Source organism: Salmo salar, chromosome 19, assembly GCF_965601325.2.
Source record: "Salmo salar chromosome 19, fSalSal1, whole genome shotgun sequence".
Lineage (NCBI taxonomy): Eukaryota > Metazoa > Chordata > Actinopteri > Salmoniformes > Salmonidae > Salmo > Salmo salar.
The window spans coordinates 21,097,472-21,118,759 of record NC_138309.1 but is presented as its reverse complement, the minus strand read 5'-3'; the positions used below and the strand labels follow the sequence as shown (position 1 = coordinate 21,118,759).

The following is a 21,288-nucleotide window of genomic DNA, read 5'->3' as shown; positions in this document are numbered from 1 at the left end:
TGAGACCAAAATGGAGCTCTTTGGCATCAACTCAATTCGCCGTGTTTGGAGGAGGAGGAATGCTGCCTCTGACCCCAAGAACACCATCCCCACCGTCAAACATGGAGGTAGAAACATTATGCTTTGGGGGTGTTTTTCTGCTAAGGGGACAGGACAACTTCACCGCATCAAAGGGACGATGGACGGGGCCATGTACCATCAAATCTTGGGTGAGAACCTCCTTACCTCAGCCAGGGCATTGAAAATGGGTCGTGGATGGGTATTCCAGCATGACAATAACCCAAAACACACGGCCAAGGCAACAAAGGAGTGGCTCAAGAAGAAGCACATTAAGGTCCTGGAGTGGCCTAGCCAGTCTCCAGACCTTAATCCCATAGAAAATCTGTGGAGGGAGCTGAAGGTTTGAGTTGCCAAATGTCAGCCTCGAAACCTTAATGACTTGGAGAAGATCTGCAAAGAGGAGTGGGACAAAATCCCTCCTGAGATGTGTGCAAACCTGGTGGCCAACTACAAGAAACGTCTGACCTCTGTGATTGCCAACAAGAGTTTTGCCACCAAGTACTAAGTCATGTTTTGCAGAGGGGTCAAAAACGTATTTCCCTCATTAAAACGCAAATCAATTTATAATATCTTTGACATGCGTTTTTCTGGATTTTTTGTTGTTGTTGTTATTCTGTCTCTCACTGTTCAAATAAACCTACCATTAAAATTATAGACTGATCATTTCTTTGTCAGTGGGCAAACGTACAAAATCAGCAGGGGATCAAATACTTTTTTCCATCACTGTATTTAAAGGAGATATTTCTGTGTTTCATTTTCAATAAATTTGCTAAAATATCTAGAAACATGTTTTGACTTTGTCATTATGGGGTATTGTGTGTAGATGGGTGAGAGAGAAAAAATCTAATTAATCCAGTTTGAATTCAGGCTGTTACACAACAAAATGTGGAATAAGTTAAGGGGTCTGAATACTTTTGAAGGCACTGTATAACACAATACCATATGTATTTCATAAGGCCTTATTTTGAGGCTGTCACGCCCTGACCTGAGAGAGACGTTTTTCTCTGTTTGGTTAGGTCAGGGTGTGACATGGGGTGGGCATTCTATGTGTTGTATGTCTATGTTGTTTTTTTCTTTGATTGGCCGAGTATGGTTTCCAATCAGAGGCAGCTGTCATTCGTTGTCTCTGATTGGGAATCATACTTAGGCAACCCTTTTTCCCACAGTCAGTTGTGGGATCTTGTCTTTGTGTTGCCTAGCTTTTCGTTCGTTGTATTGTTTATTGTTTTTGCTGGTTCTAATTTATCAATAAATATGATGAACCCAACTCACGCTGCGCCTTGGTCTACTCCTAACGACGAACGTCACAGAGGGCCTAGTTTTAGCCTAATACAGTGGCCTGCAACTCATACACATCACTTTGAACCAAAACCACGCCCATCACTATTGTATTCCCCAACATGCTCTATTACAGGTTTAGAATTGTTTGTTTAGATATCTACAGTGCATTTAGGAATTATTCGGATCCCTTGACTTTTTCCATATTTTGTTAAGTTACAGCCTAAATCTAAAATGTATTAAAAAAGTATTTCCCTCATCAATCTACACACAATATCCCATAATGACAAAGCGAAAACAGGTTTTTGCAAATTTAGAATTTCTTTTTTTTTTAAATACATTATTATTATACAGAAGTATTCAGACCCTTTGCTAGGAGACTCGAAATTGAGCTCAGGTGCATCCTGTTTCCATCTTCCTTGAGTATTTCTGCAACTTGATTGGAGTCCACCTGTGGTAAATTCAATTGATTGGACATGATTTGGAAAGGCACACACCTATCTATATAAGGTCCCACAGTTGACAGGGCATGTCAGAGCAAAAACCAAGCCATGAGGTCGAAGGAATTGTCTATAGAGCGCCGATACAGCATTATGTCGAGGCACAGATCTGGGGAAGGGTACCAAAACATTTCTGCAGCATTGATGGTCCCCAAGAACACAGTGGCCTCCATCCTTCTTAAATGGATGAAGTTTGGAACCACCAAGACTCTTCCTAGAGTTGGTCGCCTTGACCAAACTAAGCTGTAGGAGAAGGGCCTTGGTCAGGGAGATAACCAAAATCCCGATTGTCTCTCTGACAGAGCTCCAGAGATCTTCTGTGAGATGGGAGAAACTTCCAGAAGGAGAACCATCTCTGCATTACTCCACCAATCACGACTTTATGGTAGAGTGGCTAGACGGAAGTCACTCCTCAGTAAAAGGAACATGACAGCCCGCTTGGAGTTTGCAAAAAGGCACCTAACGGACTCTCAGACCATGAGAAACAAGATTCTCTGGTCTGATGAAACCAAGATTGAACTATTTGGCCTGAATGCCAAGCGTCACATCTGGAGGAAACCAAGCACCATTTCTATGTTGAACTATGTTTTTCAGCGGCAGGGACTGGGAAACTAGTTAAAATCGAGGGAAGGATGAACAGAGCAAAATACAGAGAGATCCTTGATGAAAACTCCTCCAGAGCACTCAATACCTCAGACTAGGGCGAAGGTTCACCTTCCAACAGGACAATGACCCTGAGCACACAGCCAAGACAATGCAGGAGTGGCTTTGGGACAAATCTCTGAATGTCCTTGAGTGGCCCAGCCAGAGCCCGGACTTGAACCTGATCGAACATCTCTGGAGAGACCTAAAAATAGCTGTGCAGCGACAATCCCCATCCAACCTGACAGAGCTTTAGAGGATCTGCAGAGAAGAATTGGAGAAACTCCCCAAAACCTTCACAGAGATAAATAACATTAATTTATGCACCCGTTATTTAAATGTTTGTTCCAGTTTAAATACAGGATTCTAACGATGGCATGCATTCTGAATGCAGGATGCAGGTGAATACAATATCCAACTGTTGGATAGCTTTGCTATAATCACTTTGCAAGCCATTATAAAGTGACTTAAAGGTAGGGTTGCAAAATTCAGGCAACTTTTCTAAATTCCCAGGTTTTCCAGAAACCCTGTTTGGAAGTTTCTTGGAAACAGAAGCAGGAAATCAGAACCTTCAACCAGGACTTCAACCAAGTCTCCGGAATTATGCAACCAGACTTGTAGCCCTGATGTGGGCTGTGTTATGAAATGGGGTACAATTATGCACTTTAATTAGTGATGTTACGTTTGATGCCAGCTAATCGCCAAGCAGTGTACCTCAAAGCAGTGTGCCAATGCCTTCATCACTTTATCAGAAGTACTTTATCAATGGCGTCTGAAGCTTTGTTTCGTCGCACAACCACCTGATTGGTTTGGTAGAAAACAAAAAGGACGCGCTATGGGGTGTGAGATGTCATCTATAATAATTTGACTGCTTTAAATTATTTTGACCAGCAGGTGCAAGTAGCGTATACTGTGTTGATCAAAGCCTTGAGTAATGCACCTATTTTCGATACAATTGGCTGGAAACCTTCATTTCCCCATCATTACTTATAACTAAATGCACAAACGATGATCTTACAGGGTACCACTACAGTGACAAGTGTTGTATCCCTTTTGGAAAAAATCTACCGTAAATTCCGGACTATAAGCCGCAACTTTTTTCCCACGCTTTGAACCTCGCAGCTTAAACAATGACGCGGCTAATATATGGATTTTACCCGCTTTCAATTTTTTTTTCTCCAAAAAAACACATTCTGTGACGTGCTCAGTTTTTTGGCGGCATGAAGCTTTCATTAGACCAATGAAATTGCCGAACGGGTTAAGGTCAAACAACTTTTTTGTTTACTGTTTAGATTAAATTGAGCGCTCTCAAACTTCCCATCATTCTGATTACGGTAGTCATTTTGTCACCCTCAACATGGCAAAGACACGGAGAAATGCATATGATGCAGCTTTCAGGTTGAAGGCGATTGATCTGGCTGTTGGAAAAGGAAATAGATCTGCTGCACGGGAGCTTGGTCTTAATGAGTCGACGATAAGACGTTGGAAACAGCAGCGTGAGGAATTGACTCAGTGCAAAAAGTCAACTAAAGCTTACTGCTAATTTTTAATTTTTTGTTACAAGCCGTGTTTCGTTAAAGCCTATTTATTTTTGTTACAAGCCGTGTTTCGTTAAAGCCTATTTATTTTTTTTACAAGCCGTGTTTCGTTAAAGCCTGTGTAAAGTTAATTTGTTTCAATGTACCGGTAGGCACCTGCGGCTTATAGACATGTGTGGCTTATTTATGTTCAAAATAAAATAAACATTTAATTCAGTGGGTGCGGCTTATATTCAGGTGCACTTAATAGTCCGGAAATTACGGTACATCTTTTTTTTCTAAGAGTGTAATACAATGACCTGAAACTCATCGTTTACACCACATGAGGCCTGCAAATCACATTACTCTGGCTTGTAAGGTGATTCCTATTGGAATTCATCCAGTGGGGGATGTCCAACTTTTGACAATTTTAATCACCCGCAACCTGTATTCAAAACGACAGCCAGGGTTGGGAATACTAAGTTATTATATTACCTAAAGCATCTGAACTGGAACAACTGTTTCAGTAATGGGTGCAACAAATCCATGTAAGATATTGGATTACTTTAGAAAATGTTTGTAATTTATATTTCAGTTGCATAAGCTCAATTAATGAATCAGTCAATTGCGCAAATATACGTGGCTCAGTTGGTAGAGCATGGTGTTTGCAACGCCAGGGTTGTGGGTTTGATTCCCACGGGGGGCCAGTACAAAAAAAAAATGCATGAAATGAAATGAAATGTATGCATTCACTGCTGTAAGTTGCTCTGGATAAGAGTGTCTGCTAAATTATGTAAATGTAAATAAATCTACCTGCAATAGAGCATGGTGGATAAATATGATAATGATGTTTTTTTTCAAAACAATGTTAGAGTTTCAGGCCCATGTTTTAGGTTAAAACTAGGCCCGCAAAATAAGGCCTTGTGAAATATGTATTGTATTGTGTTAAATATGTTTTTGGATGGTAACTGGATGAAACAATATCAAACTATCAAGACCAAAGTATAAAAACATTACTGTTGCTTCTACATTGATAAAGTTTGATCATCAAGTTACTGGTCCCCTACCCCATGTCAAACACTTGGATTCATTATTAAGGGGACAAGGTGACATCACCTCAACTCTAATTTGAATACACCAATGGTAACGTTATTGTCTTACCTAATTTAAGTAAGTACCGCCTTGTAACCAACATGGGAGACAGCGTTTTTGATTTAACACCGTGTTCATTGTATTTTATTTAACACTGGAGAATTTTCTGTCCAGCACTCCTACTCCAAGATGCTTTAAAAATATGATATCCTTGTGATTCTTCTACATCCTTGTGAATGTATTTGTTCAAAGATGTATGCTATATATCTGGGGTGGGCAAATTAAGGACGGAAAGTTCTATATTTTTTGAGGGGAGTTTATTTAATGTTTTGATAAAAACTTGAACCCACTCTTGAACTTATAAAACTAGATAGAAAGAATTTATAAATTGTAACAGACCTATATATTTTCAAATAATTACCCTTTTTCTGGCCCACATATTGATTTCAACAAACAAATCATTAAAAAAAATATATCTGTACGGCCCTTGCTTGAATTTCGAAATCCTGAGGTGACCCTTGAGCCAAAAAGTTTGCCCACCTCTGCCATATAGTTGTAGGATCTTAATTTGCCCTGTATTGTTGTAATCCTGCAGCAACAGGACTTGAACGTTTTTTCATAATGTTGCTTGATCGTAGTTAGGCTATTAGCTGGTCAAATTTAGGCTACATGAAAAGTGGAATATTGTTAATATAACTGTGTTGGTGCATTTTTTTGTGAATTTATGTAAATCACAAAGCTCATTTTCATTACTGTGGTGCAGGAAAACATTTCAGACCTGCCTAACTTCTCTACCTATTCTCACTTGTGTGTTTTAATATTCTTCATGAGTGTTTGTGTTGATGTTTTATCCAGACAACCCCAGCCTCCTCAGCCACGTCCGAGTCACGTTGCAGGTGTTGGATGTGAACGACAACCCTCCTGAAATTAAAACAGACGAGGAGGTCGTTGTTTGTGAGAGCTCGAGGCCAGGACAGGTGAGCATCATGCACATACACATGAGTGGAGGGGGCGGTGATAAGGTGCAGCTAATACATTTTTAAGAGTGAGTTTAATCATGTCACCATGGCAACAAAAACTTGAGTGAAAGAAAATAAGTATCTTTTATTTTAAAAAATTGGGGGGGGTTCAGAAAGTTTGAGTTTGAATGAAAGTGCTACTCAATAAAGGAACAGTGAATAACAAAATATAAAACATGGCTTTTAAAGCTGTTTATAAGTGGAATATTGTTAATACAACGGTGTTGGTGCATTTTTTTGTGAATTTATGTAAATCACAGATTATTATCTAAAAAAAATTGATTTAACGGAAAATTAACTGCCTAATTGGCAAAACCTTGTCAAGGTGGATAGGTGTGGTTCACACAGTTTAAGTGGTCCATATTTAAGTAGCAGCGGATAAAAAAAATACACAATCAGCAGTAGAAACAATGAGTATGTTTACTGTACATGCACAGTAAAACCTCAATATTAAACCGATTATGGCAGTAGGCAGATTATGCAAGAGTCATGTAAACACCTTACAGTACTCTGTTTATCTTAATTGGCATAAGGTCAAAATTGGGGTAAACATACACTGATTAAAACATCTGTTTTTTTGAGAAATCTTTCAAATTATTAGGACATGTAAACACCTTAATCGGCATTCCAGCTGTGTATTTGATCTGCGTATGTGCCAGCGCCAGTAGCGCAAGCCTCCCTCGTTAACGCAAGTGAAGTGAGTTCAGAACAATTGAATGTATGCATTTTAGGAATAGCTTTCACATGCAAACTTTATAGGTCAGAACTCAGAATCAAATATACTTCCCAAAAATAACATGGTAGATGTGGTAGAACGTTTATTTAGATTTTGAAAATTTGTACATTTATCAGAGTGCCATCAGGTAGCCTGATTTCAGATGTGTCCATGTAAACAGAATTATTAGGGAAATTGTTCTTCTTGCAAAGCATGTAAACGTTTTAATCAGACTATTATATTATATCTATCCAGAATAATCGCATTATTGTGTGCATGTAACCGTACTCAATAACAAATAATTTTCTGTAAAAATCTGAGGGATGGGGCTGGAGAAATGTAACTGGGTCATTTTACCATTCGGTGCCTTTTGAGAAGTGTAACTTGTTATACAAAATGTTTTTAAGTATATTTCACCTAATTTTAACATTCTGTCATAAAAAGCAGATATTCAACTTCATAATTTTTTTTCCCATCTTAAGAGGTTAAATAAAAATACTATAGTAATTGCCTATTAAGTGCCAAATAAAGTAACAGGGTTGTCCGTAACATCTTAAATCAGCCATAAATCCCCTTGTGACGGAGAATGAAAGCTTGTTGTGTGCAACAGGGAGGGGCAATTGAATGCAAGCTTTAAAAAAAACAGGGTTGACGTGTTATGCTCGACCCGCTCAGTTTTCCAACACAAAACACCAGAAAATGGTCAATGGAGTAGAACCAGTTCACCTGCTTTTACACTATGATTTGACTACTAGATGTTCAATATGTATTGGTTACGGCTAGGGTTAAGGTTAGAGTTAGGGCTAGGGTTATGGTTAGTAGATAGTTAGTTGAAATGTTGCTGATAGTCTGTAGACTATCCAAATAAAGTGTTAATATTTAGTTTCACCATTTTAAAACGAGAGTTCAGTTCATGTAACAGGGTTGACCTTAAAGGTCCTGAACAGTCAAAATCATTGGATACAATTAGGATAAAAATGTAAGTAGAACTGCCAAAGTATGAAAAATGATTGTTGCTTCTCACATTGATAAAGTTTGATCATAAAGTTACTGGTCTTCTCCCCCATGTCAAACAATTGGATTCAGGAGGCGGGATAGAGGCAGGATTATTAAGGTAGTTTTGTGACATCACAGAAAGCCTTATGTTAATGCACCAATGGTATTGTCTTATTCTTCTACCTAATTTAAATAAGTACTGCCTTGTAACAAACATCGCAGCAGGTGTGTTCGCAGAGTGTGGTTTACATAGCTAGATAGCTAGTCTACTGGTGCTAAAATATAATTAGATGTTTACTCTATTCATTCAAGGCAAATATACGTATATATTTCTGCTTCATTTGTGTCTGTTGTTAGCTAGTAACTGGCTAGCTAGGGAAGAGTTGTCCAAAACACTGAAGCAGTCATTACATCAAGAGACATGCCAAACGGAAAAGTTATACAATCTTCTTGACATCATCGATAGTCATGCTGCATTATATCAAAATCCTCTGATAGTCAGTATACATATTTCATGACAAGTACCCTGACTACACCCTGTAAAGTTTTAACTGAAATTCTCCAAGATGAACTGGCTAGCTTGATAAACAGTGCTGTCAACTTAATTTGGGCTAGCTAGCTAAATTATACAGCCAACGTTTTGTCTATATTGACGCTAATACAATAACCAAACAGTTGCATAAAAAAAGCTATTTTGCATGGGAATCAGAATGACAGTTTGGGACATTTAAAATGATGGACAGACGTAAAGGAATCACTAAACACATTTCACAGGAAAATGTTTACAGTATTGGACTTTACAATAATGGGGAAAACTTGGAGACATTTTGTGGTTAAGTGGGTTAAATCTTCCTAAAAGTCACAGAAGGTAGTCATGTACATTTCAAAATGCTGAATTTTGGCACTAGCTAGTCTTTATTCATATACAAATCCGATTTATTGAATTCTCCATGTCGTCTATATTAAAGGGCACTTTCATTTCTATACATACTTGGCTTTTACAAATTCTATATCGGTGCTCCATTTCTACTTAAAATATCAAAGGGACACAAAATGCACTCTTTTCGTGGAACAACTCAACTACACTCAAATTCATAGACAGAGCTATGGATGCAAGGACTGACCATCCTTGATATCAAAAATATAGTTTTGAGGCTATATAGTGTTTGTTTACGTTTACTTTGCTTACAAACATTCTGATGGGGTACGACAGTTGAACTAAGCTCATGGGGTATTTATACATTCTGCAAGAATCAATGGGTACATATCATTCATTCATTTTAGTCCTAAAAATTGATGTAGCAACTGCTGATTGTCCTTTAATAAGTGCTCTTAAGCAGCTGAGGAGCACTTGTCCTCTAATTCCAATGTAAGTTTCTGAATGCCTTACATGTCGGCAGTTAAATAGGTTGGCAGTCAAAGCAGTAGCAGTTTTGTGCACCTCAAAACATTTGTATACATCAAAACATTACCCACAGTGACAGGGTCTGTTGGGTCAGCCTTCTCCTGGGGTGCCTCTCCTTAGGCTGGTTCTCAGTCTCTTACCAATTAAGGGTAACAAGCTGACAACAGTGCAGAAGGGTCATTTATGAGAGCACCTGTCAGGCCTTTGATGTTAACTCCCACTGGCTGGGAGGCTGGAGCAGGACGTTCGAGAATTTATAGGCCCTCAACAATTCGGCTTCCATCACATAAAGAAATGTACGTGAGGACAACAGATGGTTGCCAAAGAGAAGTGTTTTGATAAGACAGGGGCGGCATCTGAAATGGCACCCTATACCCTATATAGTACACTACTTTTGACCAGATCTCTATAGACTGGTCAAATGTAATGCAAAAGGTGTAATTTTAGACATAGTACGGGTATTTGTTAAGTAGATGATTATGCATGATGCATAGGTCAGATTGATATGTCTGATGGATGTGATCAGAATAACTAAACAAAACTATGAATTATAAATCTGCTGCAAATGTTTTAAACTGTGGTTCACATCATTTTGAGTATCGAGGACTGACTTCTGGATGTTCACTTGTTAGCTAAGCATGAACGTACAGATGTAGGATCTTAATTTGATCACTCTTTTGTTACTGAGAAGTTTACTGCATTTTACTGCTGTGTGATTTACATAAATTCACTGAAAACCCACACCAACACAGTTATATTAACAGTATTGCACTTTTCATGTAGCCTACTTTTGGCAACATTATGGAACAAAGGTTCAAATCATGTTACTGCAGGATTATTTTTGATGTGACAATAAAGGTCAAATTAAGATCAGACATCTTGTAAGCAGCCAACCATAAAATGTGCATACATTTTGGTTTGCACTGTTTTTAATATGAAGACAGATCATGACTCATTATTAGTTAGCTATTGATGTTGTTTTTTCCTAATAAACAACAGGTGATTCAGACTATCGCTGCAGTGGATAAGGATGACTTTGCAAATGGCCAGCGATTCTCCTTCTCTTTGCTGAGCGGAATCCCTGTCAACCCCAACTTCACCCTCAAGGACAATGAAGGTATTTATTGCATTCAATATAGTCTGTGTGCATTTCTTATGAGTTTTCTCTAGCTCTGCCCTTTGGCGAACCCTCCACCCAAGGTTTCACATTCAACCACTCAATACCAGATATCTTTAGATACCTGCTACTTGTAAATATACATATCTTGATTGTCAAACACATCACAGTTAGGCACTGTTGACATTTCAGGGAACAACATTTCAATGAGGGCTCATATAGTATTATGTGATTTCCTCAAAACTTTCGAGTGCATAAAGGGGTTGGAATAGAATGTTTGGGACCGTTGTTGTTGTCAGACAGATTACTTGCTTTAGTTCGTGCCTCTCTCTCTCATTGCTTTAGTCCGTGCCTCTCTCGTGGTACTGCTCTATCACTTGCCTTATTGTATTGTGTACTAAGGCAGAGGCCGAGTGAGCAGTGAATAGTTACCATGGCAACTGGCAGTCAGGGGTGAGTGTCAGGGGGATAGATAGGCTACTTATCTTTGCTAGCTAAGACCCACAGGTTGGTTTCTGTGTTGCAATCATGAGGCTTTTACACTCTCTTCTGCGGACGATAGACCCCATAGGTAGGTAGCCCTGGGAGATGAGAGTTCACAGATCTCTGGATGGATCCCTGAGGAAGAAAGAGGAAGGGGAAAAAAGCGAAAGAAAATCAATGCGATAATAGGAGATAAGGCTGTTGAGCCTTTATAGTACCGTAAGGTCCACACCACCAATACAGACCAGAGACGAGGAATGTGTCCCAGATGGCACCCTATTCTACTATATAGTGCACTACTGTTAACCAAAGCCCTATGGGCCTGGGTCAAAAGTAGTTCACCATAAAGGGAATAGGGTGCCATATAGGATGCAGACCTTACCTTAGCTCTGTACCATCAGGCTCTGTCCACCTTTCCTTTATAAACCCAGCCCAGAGACTGGATTTACCGTGTTTATCCAAGTGGCACTTGCAGACCCTCCTCACTTCCTCTCAACCTATACCTTCCATGGAGGTTGTTAGGTCAACAACCAAAAGTACTGACTCGTCTGGAGTGTTTAGTGTTGAGGTAAAAAAAAAAGTGACAAGGGTGCAATTACGGCCTGCAATTCAGGGCGTTCCTTTATGTGGGCATTCCTGCATCTGCAGAAACCCCTATTTATTTTCTATTGGTCCATTTTTAAGCTAGGACAAGCAGAAGGCAGGGCTCTCCAGTACAGTAGGTGTCGTTAATGCACAATAAAGTTGGATGCCAGCCGCCGATAAACCCCACAGAAGAAGCTAGCTGTACACCGTTAGACAGTGTCCTTCGTCCTCGCCTGTCGTGCACTGTTTCCCGACAGCGAGGGCAGGTGTTCATCAGGCGGTAGCAAAGGACTCTGTGTGCTAGCTTAGCTAGGCTGGTACACAGCAGGCGGGAGCAACACCATGTACTAGTTATAGCTAGCACATTGTGTCCCTAACTTGTAAGGCAATTCAGGGCGTTCCTTTATGTGGGCATTCCTGCATCTGCAGAAACCCCTATTTATTTTCTATTGGTCAATTTTTAAGCTAGGACAAGCAGAAGGCAGGGCTCTCCAGTACAGTAGGTGTATTTAATGCACAATAAAGTTGGATGCCAGCTGCCGATAAACCCCACAGAAGAAGCTAGCTGTACACCGTTAGACAGTGTCCTTCGTCCTCGCCTGTCGTGCACTGTTTCCCGACAGCGAGGGCAGGTGTTCATCAGGCGGTAGCAAAGGACTCTGTGTGCTAGCTTAGCTAGGCTGGTACACAGCAGGTGGGAGCAACACCATGTACTAGTTATAGCTAGCACATTGTGTCCCTAACTTGTAAGATAGCCAGTTTGCTAACACTAGCAACTCAAGCCCTTTTGTTCACCTGACCTAGAATTCCTTACAATCAAATGCCAAAAGCATTATCAACAAGAGAGTTCTCTTCGATTATAGTCACAGCCGTGTATATCCACCCCCAAGTAGAAACCTCGACGGCCCTGAAAGAACTTCACTGGACTCTATGTAAACTGGAAACCATATATCCTGAGATTGCATTTATTGTAGCTGGGGATTTTAACAAAGCTAATGAGAACAAGGCTTCCTAAATTCCACCAGCATATTGAAGGCGCGACACGAGCTGGTAGCATTCTGGACCATTGCTTCTCTAACTTCCACGATGCATACAAAGCCCTCCCCCCCTCGGCAAATCTGACCATGACTCAATTTTGTTGCTCCCAGCCTATAGACAGAAACTAAAACAGGAAACACCCATGCACAGGTCTATCCAGCGCTGGTCTGACCAATCGGATTCCATGCTTCAAGATTTCTTTGATCACGTGGACTGGAATGTGTTCTGGGTAGCCTCAGACAATAACATTGACGTATACGCTGACTCGTGAGTGAGTTTATTAGCAAGATGTTGTACCCACGGTGACTATTAAAACCTTCCCAAACCAGAAACCATGGATTGATGGCAGCATTCGCGCAAAACTGAAAGCGCCAACCAACACTTTTAATCATGGCAAGGTGACTGGAAACATGACAGAATACAAACAGTGTAGCTATTCCCTCCGGCAGGCAATCAAACAAGCAAAGCGTCAGTATAGAAACAAAGTAGAGTCGAAATTCAACAGCTCAAACACGAGACGTATGTGGCAGGGTCTACAGTCAATCACGGATTGCAAAAAGAAAACCAGCACCGTAGCGGCCAACGACATGTTGCTCCCAGACAAATTAAACAACTTTGCTCGTTTTGAGGACAATACAGTGTCACTGACACAGCCCGCCACCAAAGCCTGTGGGTTCTCCTTCACCGTGGCCAACGTGAGTAAAACGTTTAAACGTCTTAACACACGCAAGGCTGCCAGCCCAGACTGCATTCCTAGCCGTGTCCTCAGAGCATGCGCAGACCAGCTGGCTGGTGTGTTTACGGACATATTCAATCAATCCCTATCCCAGTCTGCTGTGCCCACATGCTTCAAGACAGCCACCATTGTTCCTGTTCCCAAGAAATCTAAGGTAACTGAACTAAATGACTATCACCCCGTAGCACTCACTTCTGTCATCATGAAGTGCTTTGAGAGACTAGTCAAGAATCATATCCTCTCCACCCTAACTGATACCCTAGACCCACTCCAATTTGTTTACCGCCCCAATAGGTCCACAGACCACGCAATTGCCATCACACTGCACACTGCCCTATCCCATCTGTACAAGAGGAATACTTATGTAAGAATGCTGTTCATTGACTACAGCACTGCATTTAACACCATAGTACCCTCCAAACTCGTCATTAAGCTCGAGACCCTGGGTCTTGACCCCGCCCTGTACAACCGGGTCCTGGACATTCTAACGGGCCGCCCCCAGGTGGTGAGAGTAGGAAACAACATCTCCATCCTACTGATCCTCAACACTAGGGCCCCACAAGGTTGCGTTCTCAGCCCTCTCCTGTACTCCCTGTTCACCCATGACTGCGTGGCCAAGCACGCCTCCAACTCAATCATCAAGTTTGCAGACAACATTACAGTGATAGGCTTGATTACCAACAACGACAAGACTGCCTACAGGGAGGAGGTGAGGGCCCTCAGAGTGTGGTGTCAGGAAAATAACCACTCACTCAACGTCAACAAAACAAAGGAGATGATCGTGGACTTTGGGGAACAGCAGAGGGAGCATCCCCCCATCCACATCGACAGGACAGTAGTGGAGAAGTTGGAAAGTTTTAAGGTCCATGAAGTACATATCACGGACAAACTGAAATGTTCCACCCACACAGAGAGCGTGGTGAAGAAGGCGCAACAGCACCTCTTCAATCTCAGGAGGCTGAAGACATTTGGCTTGTCACCTAAAACACTCACAAACTTTTACAGATGCACAATCGAGAGCATCCTGTTGGGCTGTATCACCGCCTGGTACGGCAACTGCTCCACCCACAACTGCAAGGCTCTCCAGATGGTAGTGCGGTCTGCCCAACGCATCACCAGGGGCAAACTACCTGGCCTCCAGGACACCTACACCAACCGATGTCACAGGAAGGCCAAAATGATCATCAAGGACAACAACCACCCGAGCCACTGCCTGTTCACCCCGCTATTATCCAGAAGGCGAGGTCAGTACAGGTGCATCAAAGCTGGGACCGAGAGACTGAATAACAGCTTCTATCTCAAGGCCATCAGACTGTTAAAGAGCCATCACTAACATAGAGAGGCTGCTGCCAACTTACAGACTCAAATCTCTGGCCACTTTAATACATTTAACAAATGGATTTAATATAGGTGTCACTAATCACTTTAAACAACGCCACTTTAATGATGTCTACATATCCTAAATTACTCATCTCATTTGTATGTACTGTATTCTATACCATCTACTGCATCTTGCCTATGCCGCACGGCCATCGCTCATCCATATATTTATATGTACATATTCTTATTCGTGTAGGAACCAATGGGATGCTCGTGGGGGAGGGGGGTGTTCATGTAGGAACCAATGGGATGCTCGAAGGAATGCGCATGTGCAGAAATCCTTCAAATTGCAGGTTGCAGTTGCACACAATTGAAAACAGTGGTCGAAATGTGTTTGTGTGTGAACTAAAAAATTATGCACAATCGTGTGCATGCAACTGGGTTTGCCCTTGAATTGTCCGTCCAACTTGACATCATGCTTCTTCCAATTTTAGATAGGTACACACAAGTCACAGACTATCTCTGAAGAATTTCCTTCTCAGGATTTATCAAATGTGTCTATATCTTATTGTGGCTTGATTTGATTAAATTATACTAATACAATACACTCTTATAAAAAATAGGGTTCTAAAATGTATGTTATTTATATTTGAGTAGAACAATATTAATGAACCAATAATGTACATGCAAAAACACAGATATTGAAACAAACAATTTTTAAAAATCTATCTGCAATAGAGCATGCTGGGAAATATGACCATGATGTGCATGGTTTTGGTTCATTGCTGGTTATTAACACCAACACGGGGTATGTTGCACCACTGAGTATGTTGCACCACTGAGTGCTAATTTAACTCTTTATAGTTTTAATTTTACTCTTGAATCAACACAAGAAAAGTAACACAAAAATATACACTAGTTAACACTGGCTAATTTGCTGTGTGCTATGAAAGGGACATATAGTATCTGCAAGCTTCCATATATTTCAAGAACCTTTCAGAATAACTGTAGATGCCACGTCAAGAAACCCACAATTAACTCAAAGGTTCTTTATCGGGCAAGAGTTCTCCAAGGAACCTTAAGAGCTGAGGAAGAACCCTTTTAAGAATCCTTTTTTCCTCCCGTGTAGAGTAAGCTCTTGCCTCTTACAGCAGGCTCTTGCACTACTACAGAGGTTGGGAGTGGATGTCTGTCTGCCAGCGCCGAATACTTCCCATCTGTTGTCATGAAATACAAGAAAATACCTCACACACACCCTCAGACAGACAACCCCTCCTCCCCCCTCCCTCAACACCTCCTCCCTCATCCCTCTCTCCACCCCCATTCTCCCTGTTATGTTCAAAATAGTCCTCATAGACACAACATCTTGGGTTTGCATCCCAAATGGCACCCTATTCACTTTATAGTGCACTACTTTTGACCAGGGCCCATTGGGCACTATATAAGGAATAGAGTGCGATTTAGGGAAGGAATAGAGTGCCATTTGGGACAAATCCTATGCCCTATCATTGAGTTATTGCTGCTGCAAACACTTTTACACTTTTAGCCATAAAAGCTAGGTTAAAGAAAACACACTGGCTAAGTGATACGTGCTGAATGGTGCTATTGTTAAGGGTGTTATGTCGTCTCTGGTTTCAGCTGACTGCCCGTTTGTGCGTTTTAAAACAGCCCTTAAAGCATTATGGATACTTCAGAGGCCCATTTCTCCTGTCTGCTTGCAACCCCATCTTTGCTGAATCTCTAAAGCTATTATAAAACCTGAATTCCATTGTGTGCTATTCTCTGTTCTTCTCAGAATGAGTAGTTATTATTTCATTATTTCAAATCAAAAAGCCATGGCGTAATTTAGTTGCAGTGTTTCATTAACAATGTCTATGGGAAAGAGGTATGTAAGACAACAGCTGATGCACACAATGCAATCGTGAGTTGTGGAATCTGAGCTCGTCTCAAATAATGCTAGTTAAGTAGTGCAGTGTATCCCACATTTTGGTACATTATCTACATAAAAAAAAGATAAACAGACATTGCCTTTCCCAATGGTGATTTACAATTACTCAACATTACATCCCTCTATGATCTGAGTTTTCTGTGCCACATCATTGCGGTGACATTTGCTTTTCTTTACTGTTAGTTATCTAGAAGGCTATGTTGTCTAAACAACCCAGTTATTTCAATAGATCAATAGATTTGTGAAGGCCTTTCATACAGAGGACCTTTTGTTATTCCAAGCTAACCAGCTTGGTAGAAAGCAACGCTGTCAAGCCACTGATATTTGGGAATTTTAATTAGCTTATGTATCATTCATACAACAATTTACCGTTGGTGCTCTATTTCTATCTAACATTTGAGACACGATTATCTGGTTTAGCTTTTGGAGTATTTGTGCCAAAGAGTACTATAAGAATCCAGTGTTTACGATAATTCTTAACTCCAAAATGTGCTTGCTTTGCTTGGTTTGTTAACTTGGGTAAGACACTAAGACGTTGATATCAAAAAGCCTACATTAAAAATCATCTATTTGCATGAGGCAGATGCATTTGATGAAACGTGTTATAACATGCATTACAAAACATCCAGTGATGTAACATGGCATAACATTATCTGAGCCAGCTAGACACTGAAATACTTAGGGCTCTATTCAATCTGTATCTCTGAAGAAAGGTAATTTCCTATTGAGCTGACATCTGCAGCTTTCACCATGAATGCGGCTCCGCTAACGCGGGAATATTGCCTTTAGTCAAAATGACGCCAGTGGGGATGGCTGATGTTTAATGGGCTCTTAACCAACCGTGTTATTTTGATAGTTGTTTTGCATTGTTTGTAATTTATTTTCCACATAATGTTGCTGCTACCGTTTCTTGTGATCGAAAAGAGCTTCTGGACATCAGAACAGCGATTACTCACCTTGAACTGGACTAATCATTTTTCTTTAATGAGTCAAACGAGAGGGATTTACTCCAGACACAGAACAGGCCCTCATCCCCGTCATTTGCAGCAGAAAGAGAAAGAGGTTTTGCGGAAGGAGATCGGGGTGCCTTGTGAGGATCCGGCGACGAGTGGCTAATCTGCCTTCGCCAAGCGTACTATTGGCCAATGTACAATTGCTGGATAATAAGTGGACGAACTACAAGCACGTATATCCTACCAACGGGACATTAAAAACTGTAATACAGCCACGACTGTGTTTTTATTACAGGGACATTGAAAACTGTTCAGCCACGACTGTGTTTCACGAGTCGTGGCTGAACGACGACATGAATAACATACAGCTAGCAGGTTATACACTGTATCGGTAGGATAGAACAGTCGCCTCTGGTAAGACAACCAAGCTGGTCTGACCAGCATGATCTCTCTGGTTATGGTGCAGACCAGTATGGTCTAGCTGGTCAAGCTGGTCTGAACAGCATGGTCTAGCTTAGGCCTGGTCAATTATTTTCCATGAAGGACCACATTCGATTATATTTTTGAATCAGAATCATATTACAGGATTATACATCATGTGTATGACTGTGTTGACAGATATATCTACTGTAAATCACGTCCAGATATACTACTTAATTTACTGTTTTAAATGCACAGAAATAGACCACATCCATGTTTTCCTTTTGGTAGGTATTTTCATTATTAAACATTCAATGAACTACAAGGAGGGAAAAGTACATTGTGCATTCAGCACCACGGACAGAACTCTTGTTAATGGGTTGTACAAAAATACAAGAAAGAGAGAGAGCTCAACATTACATTTAAACTGCTCAATCAGTGTGAGGAGTGAAGTCTCTGATGGTTATTGACTAGAGCAGTAAAGTCAGGTATAGTTTCTGACATCGCTATGCACAGGATTGCTGAGAGGTGAGAGTCAGTAAGAGATGATCTGTGCCTTGACTTGTTATATTTCATCACTGAAAATGTCTGTTCACATACATATGTTGACCCAAAAAGTACAAACATCTTCTGAGCATAACTCCTAATCTTTGGAAAGTTTTGTTCATCGAGAGATGCATAGAACCTCATCAGTGACATTGTTTTGAATAGTTCTCCAATCACTGCATCAGACTGAAGATTGATAAGCTCAAGTTGCAAGTCAGTGGGAGCGTTATCCACATTGAAGGTGAAAAGAGAAAAAACCAACAGCATGTCATTTTCCAACACTTTGAAATCCTCAAAACGACAAGAATACTCACCGTTCAAAGCACGCAGCAGCGGTGTATACTTCTCCCGCTAGTCATCTGATAGGGAACAGACTAGTAGTGTCGGAAGGTGGGTGAGATTGTTGGCTTCTACTTGATGGGTCAGGAGGATCAATTTTCCATTGAAGGCTTTGACAAAGCTGTACATCTGATGTGCAAAAAGGCCCTTCCCTTGTAGTTTGGAATTCAGTTCATTCTTGAGGGCCATTGATGTCCACAGTGAAGGCAAAATCAGCCAACCATTCTTTATCTTGCAGTTGAGGGAAATCCACATATTTTCTTTTAATTTGCAAAACTGTATTGAATCAGGTCTGGGGCCGCATATGGCACCCGGGCCGGCCTTTACCCAGGCCTGGTCTAGCTGGTTATGCTGGCAGATCGTTATGTTTTCACTGGTGACAAGCCTTCACTGTGTTTTGGTCACTTGTGACCAGCGTAAGCTAAAGCAAAAATAGCATCAAGTGACATTATGTTGACAAAAGGATGTTTAATTTCCATTGGAATCCAGCCAGAGTGAATCCCAAAATCTGCATTCAGAATGACTACCAGGGTGAAAAGGATGATATAATGAGACTACCTAAAGCATCTAAACTGGAACAACCATTTCAGTAATAGGTGCAATAAATCCACCTAACAGATTGGATTACTTTAGATATGTTTTTTATCTTTGTGTCGCATATGATCAATTAATTGATTAATTAATCCATCAGTGTACATGCAAAACACATATATTGCAATAAACAATAAAAAAAATCTCATATTCTCTTTTGCCAGCTGCCTGAATTTCCTCCTACACCACTGTATGATACAGATTGTTAAAATATTAGAACCAATAGACACTGTCATTTTTCCCTTTGGGGGAAGCTTTTTGGGTGCCACGTAGAACCCTTTTATTTGTCCCTGCACACCAGGAGGCTCTCATGTAGTCTATATTATCATGGATCTGGGCTTCAGAAATGCAAGTTATGATTGTGAATACCAAACATCACTCTCTCTTTATTTTCTTTATCTTACAGCTCTCACTCTCTGTCTTTCTCTCTCTCTCTCTCTCTCTCTCTCTCTCTTCCGCCCCCTCCTGTCTTGCTGATAATGTGATACGGCGAGTCTGAGTTAATAAAGCTTGAAGTACGTGTTGTCATTCCGACTGTCAATCATTATAATTATTCAGATGGAGTAGAGATTAGAGTGTGAGGTGGTGGAGGTCTAGGAACACTAGCTACCAAAGCTACTACTTTACACTACAGTGCCGTCTGTATGGAGGAAGTGTTTTCACAGTGAAGAGAGAGGAGCCAGTGCCTCTCACAACCTCCACTGGAATATCTCCTTTTATTTCCCTTTTTCCATCTTTCTTTCATCTCTTTCCTTCCTGTCTCCCCTTTATTAGTAGAGTGGCCTCATGGATGTTCAAGGTGAACTGCTTATTTCGTGGTTTATTGTAATGACTCGGATATGAACTATAACAGGAAAAAAAGTAAACAACAAACATAGTTAACAGACACAGAGAAAGAGACATTTACCAGCTTGAGAGAGACAAGAAGTATGTATGTATATATCGTTAGAGTTGTGGAATAGAAGAATTTTCTATTTCAAAGTGAAAGTACATTTGCTCGCTATCTCCATTAAAAATCCATCTGTGGAAGTGGGTTAGAATGGAGTGCTCTAGACAGAATCCCCCCTAATGGGAAGTGCGGCCTGGGTAGCTAGTCGTCCTGAATGAGTCCTCTCCTCTAATTTGTCCTAATGAGTGCATTTTCTCTCTCTCTCGCTCTCTCTCCGCTCTCTCTCTCTCTGTTTCTCTCTCTCTGTCTCTCTCTCGTTCCAGACAACACTGCCAGTATCATTGCGCGCCGGAGGCGGTTCAGCCGACTGGTCCAGGAGTTGTATGAGCTGCCCATCGTGGTGTGGGATGGTGGGGAACCGGCACTGAGCGGCACCAGCACACTGACCCTGCAGGTGTGCCCATGTCAGTGGAACGGGAGGGTGCAGACGTGCCAGGATGAGAGGGGCCTCCTCTCCTCGGCAGGCCTCAGCACGGGGGCCCTGATAGCCATCCTGCTGTGCATCGTCATCTTGCTGGGTAGGTGTTGCCTGGGTCTGGGTAACATCAAGCCTAAGGGTATGGAGGAGGTAATGGGCCGCCTGGCGGGCCTCACGCCTTAGGTGCATATTGGTGGGGATGATGGAGGGTATGGGTGCAGGCCTGGATGGCATCACGCTTTAGGGCATGTTTGTGGAACACCCCGGGGGCATCTTGTCTGAGGGGCAAGGTGGTGAAGGGTATGGGCGTTAAAAACGCCTGGCAACATGGTGAAGTGTAAGGAGTAGAGCAGCAGGAAGAGGAGTGGAGACCTCACAGTAGGAGGGATGACAGACCAAGGGTAGAGGAGGAGATAGGGAGAGAGATGAATGGAAGGGTAAGGAAGGACACAAGTGGGTTTTAGAAAGAGGGAGGATAGGGACAAGGTCAGGATGATGTAGAGGTGGATAACGGAGAGTTAGTGAGATTGGGCCAGATGGGGAGATGGATGAGTGAAGAAAAATGGACTAAGAGGAGAATAGAAGGAGGTAAAGGAAGGGATACGAGACTTTAGAGAGTGT

The 21,288-nt window shown here is 41.3% G+C and overlaps 1 protein-coding gene across 1 annotated transcript in view; it reads left to right on the top strand.

The window, feature by feature from the left end:
- LOC106578564 (cadherin-18) overlaps window positions 1–21,288 on the top strand; it is a 231,088-nt gene that overhangs the window by 199,691 nt on the left and 10,109 nt on the right. Inside the window, exons 9-11 of the mRNA XM_014157549.3 lie at window positions 5,945–6,066; window positions 10,224–10,341; window positions 20,513–20,767. Coding sequence (XP_014013024.1) covers window positions 5,945–6,066; window positions 10,224–10,341; window positions 20,513–20,767 — 495 coding nt within the window. The remainder of the gene's footprint in view (window positions 1–5,944; window positions 6,067–10,223; window positions 10,342–20,512; window positions 20,768–21,288) is intronic.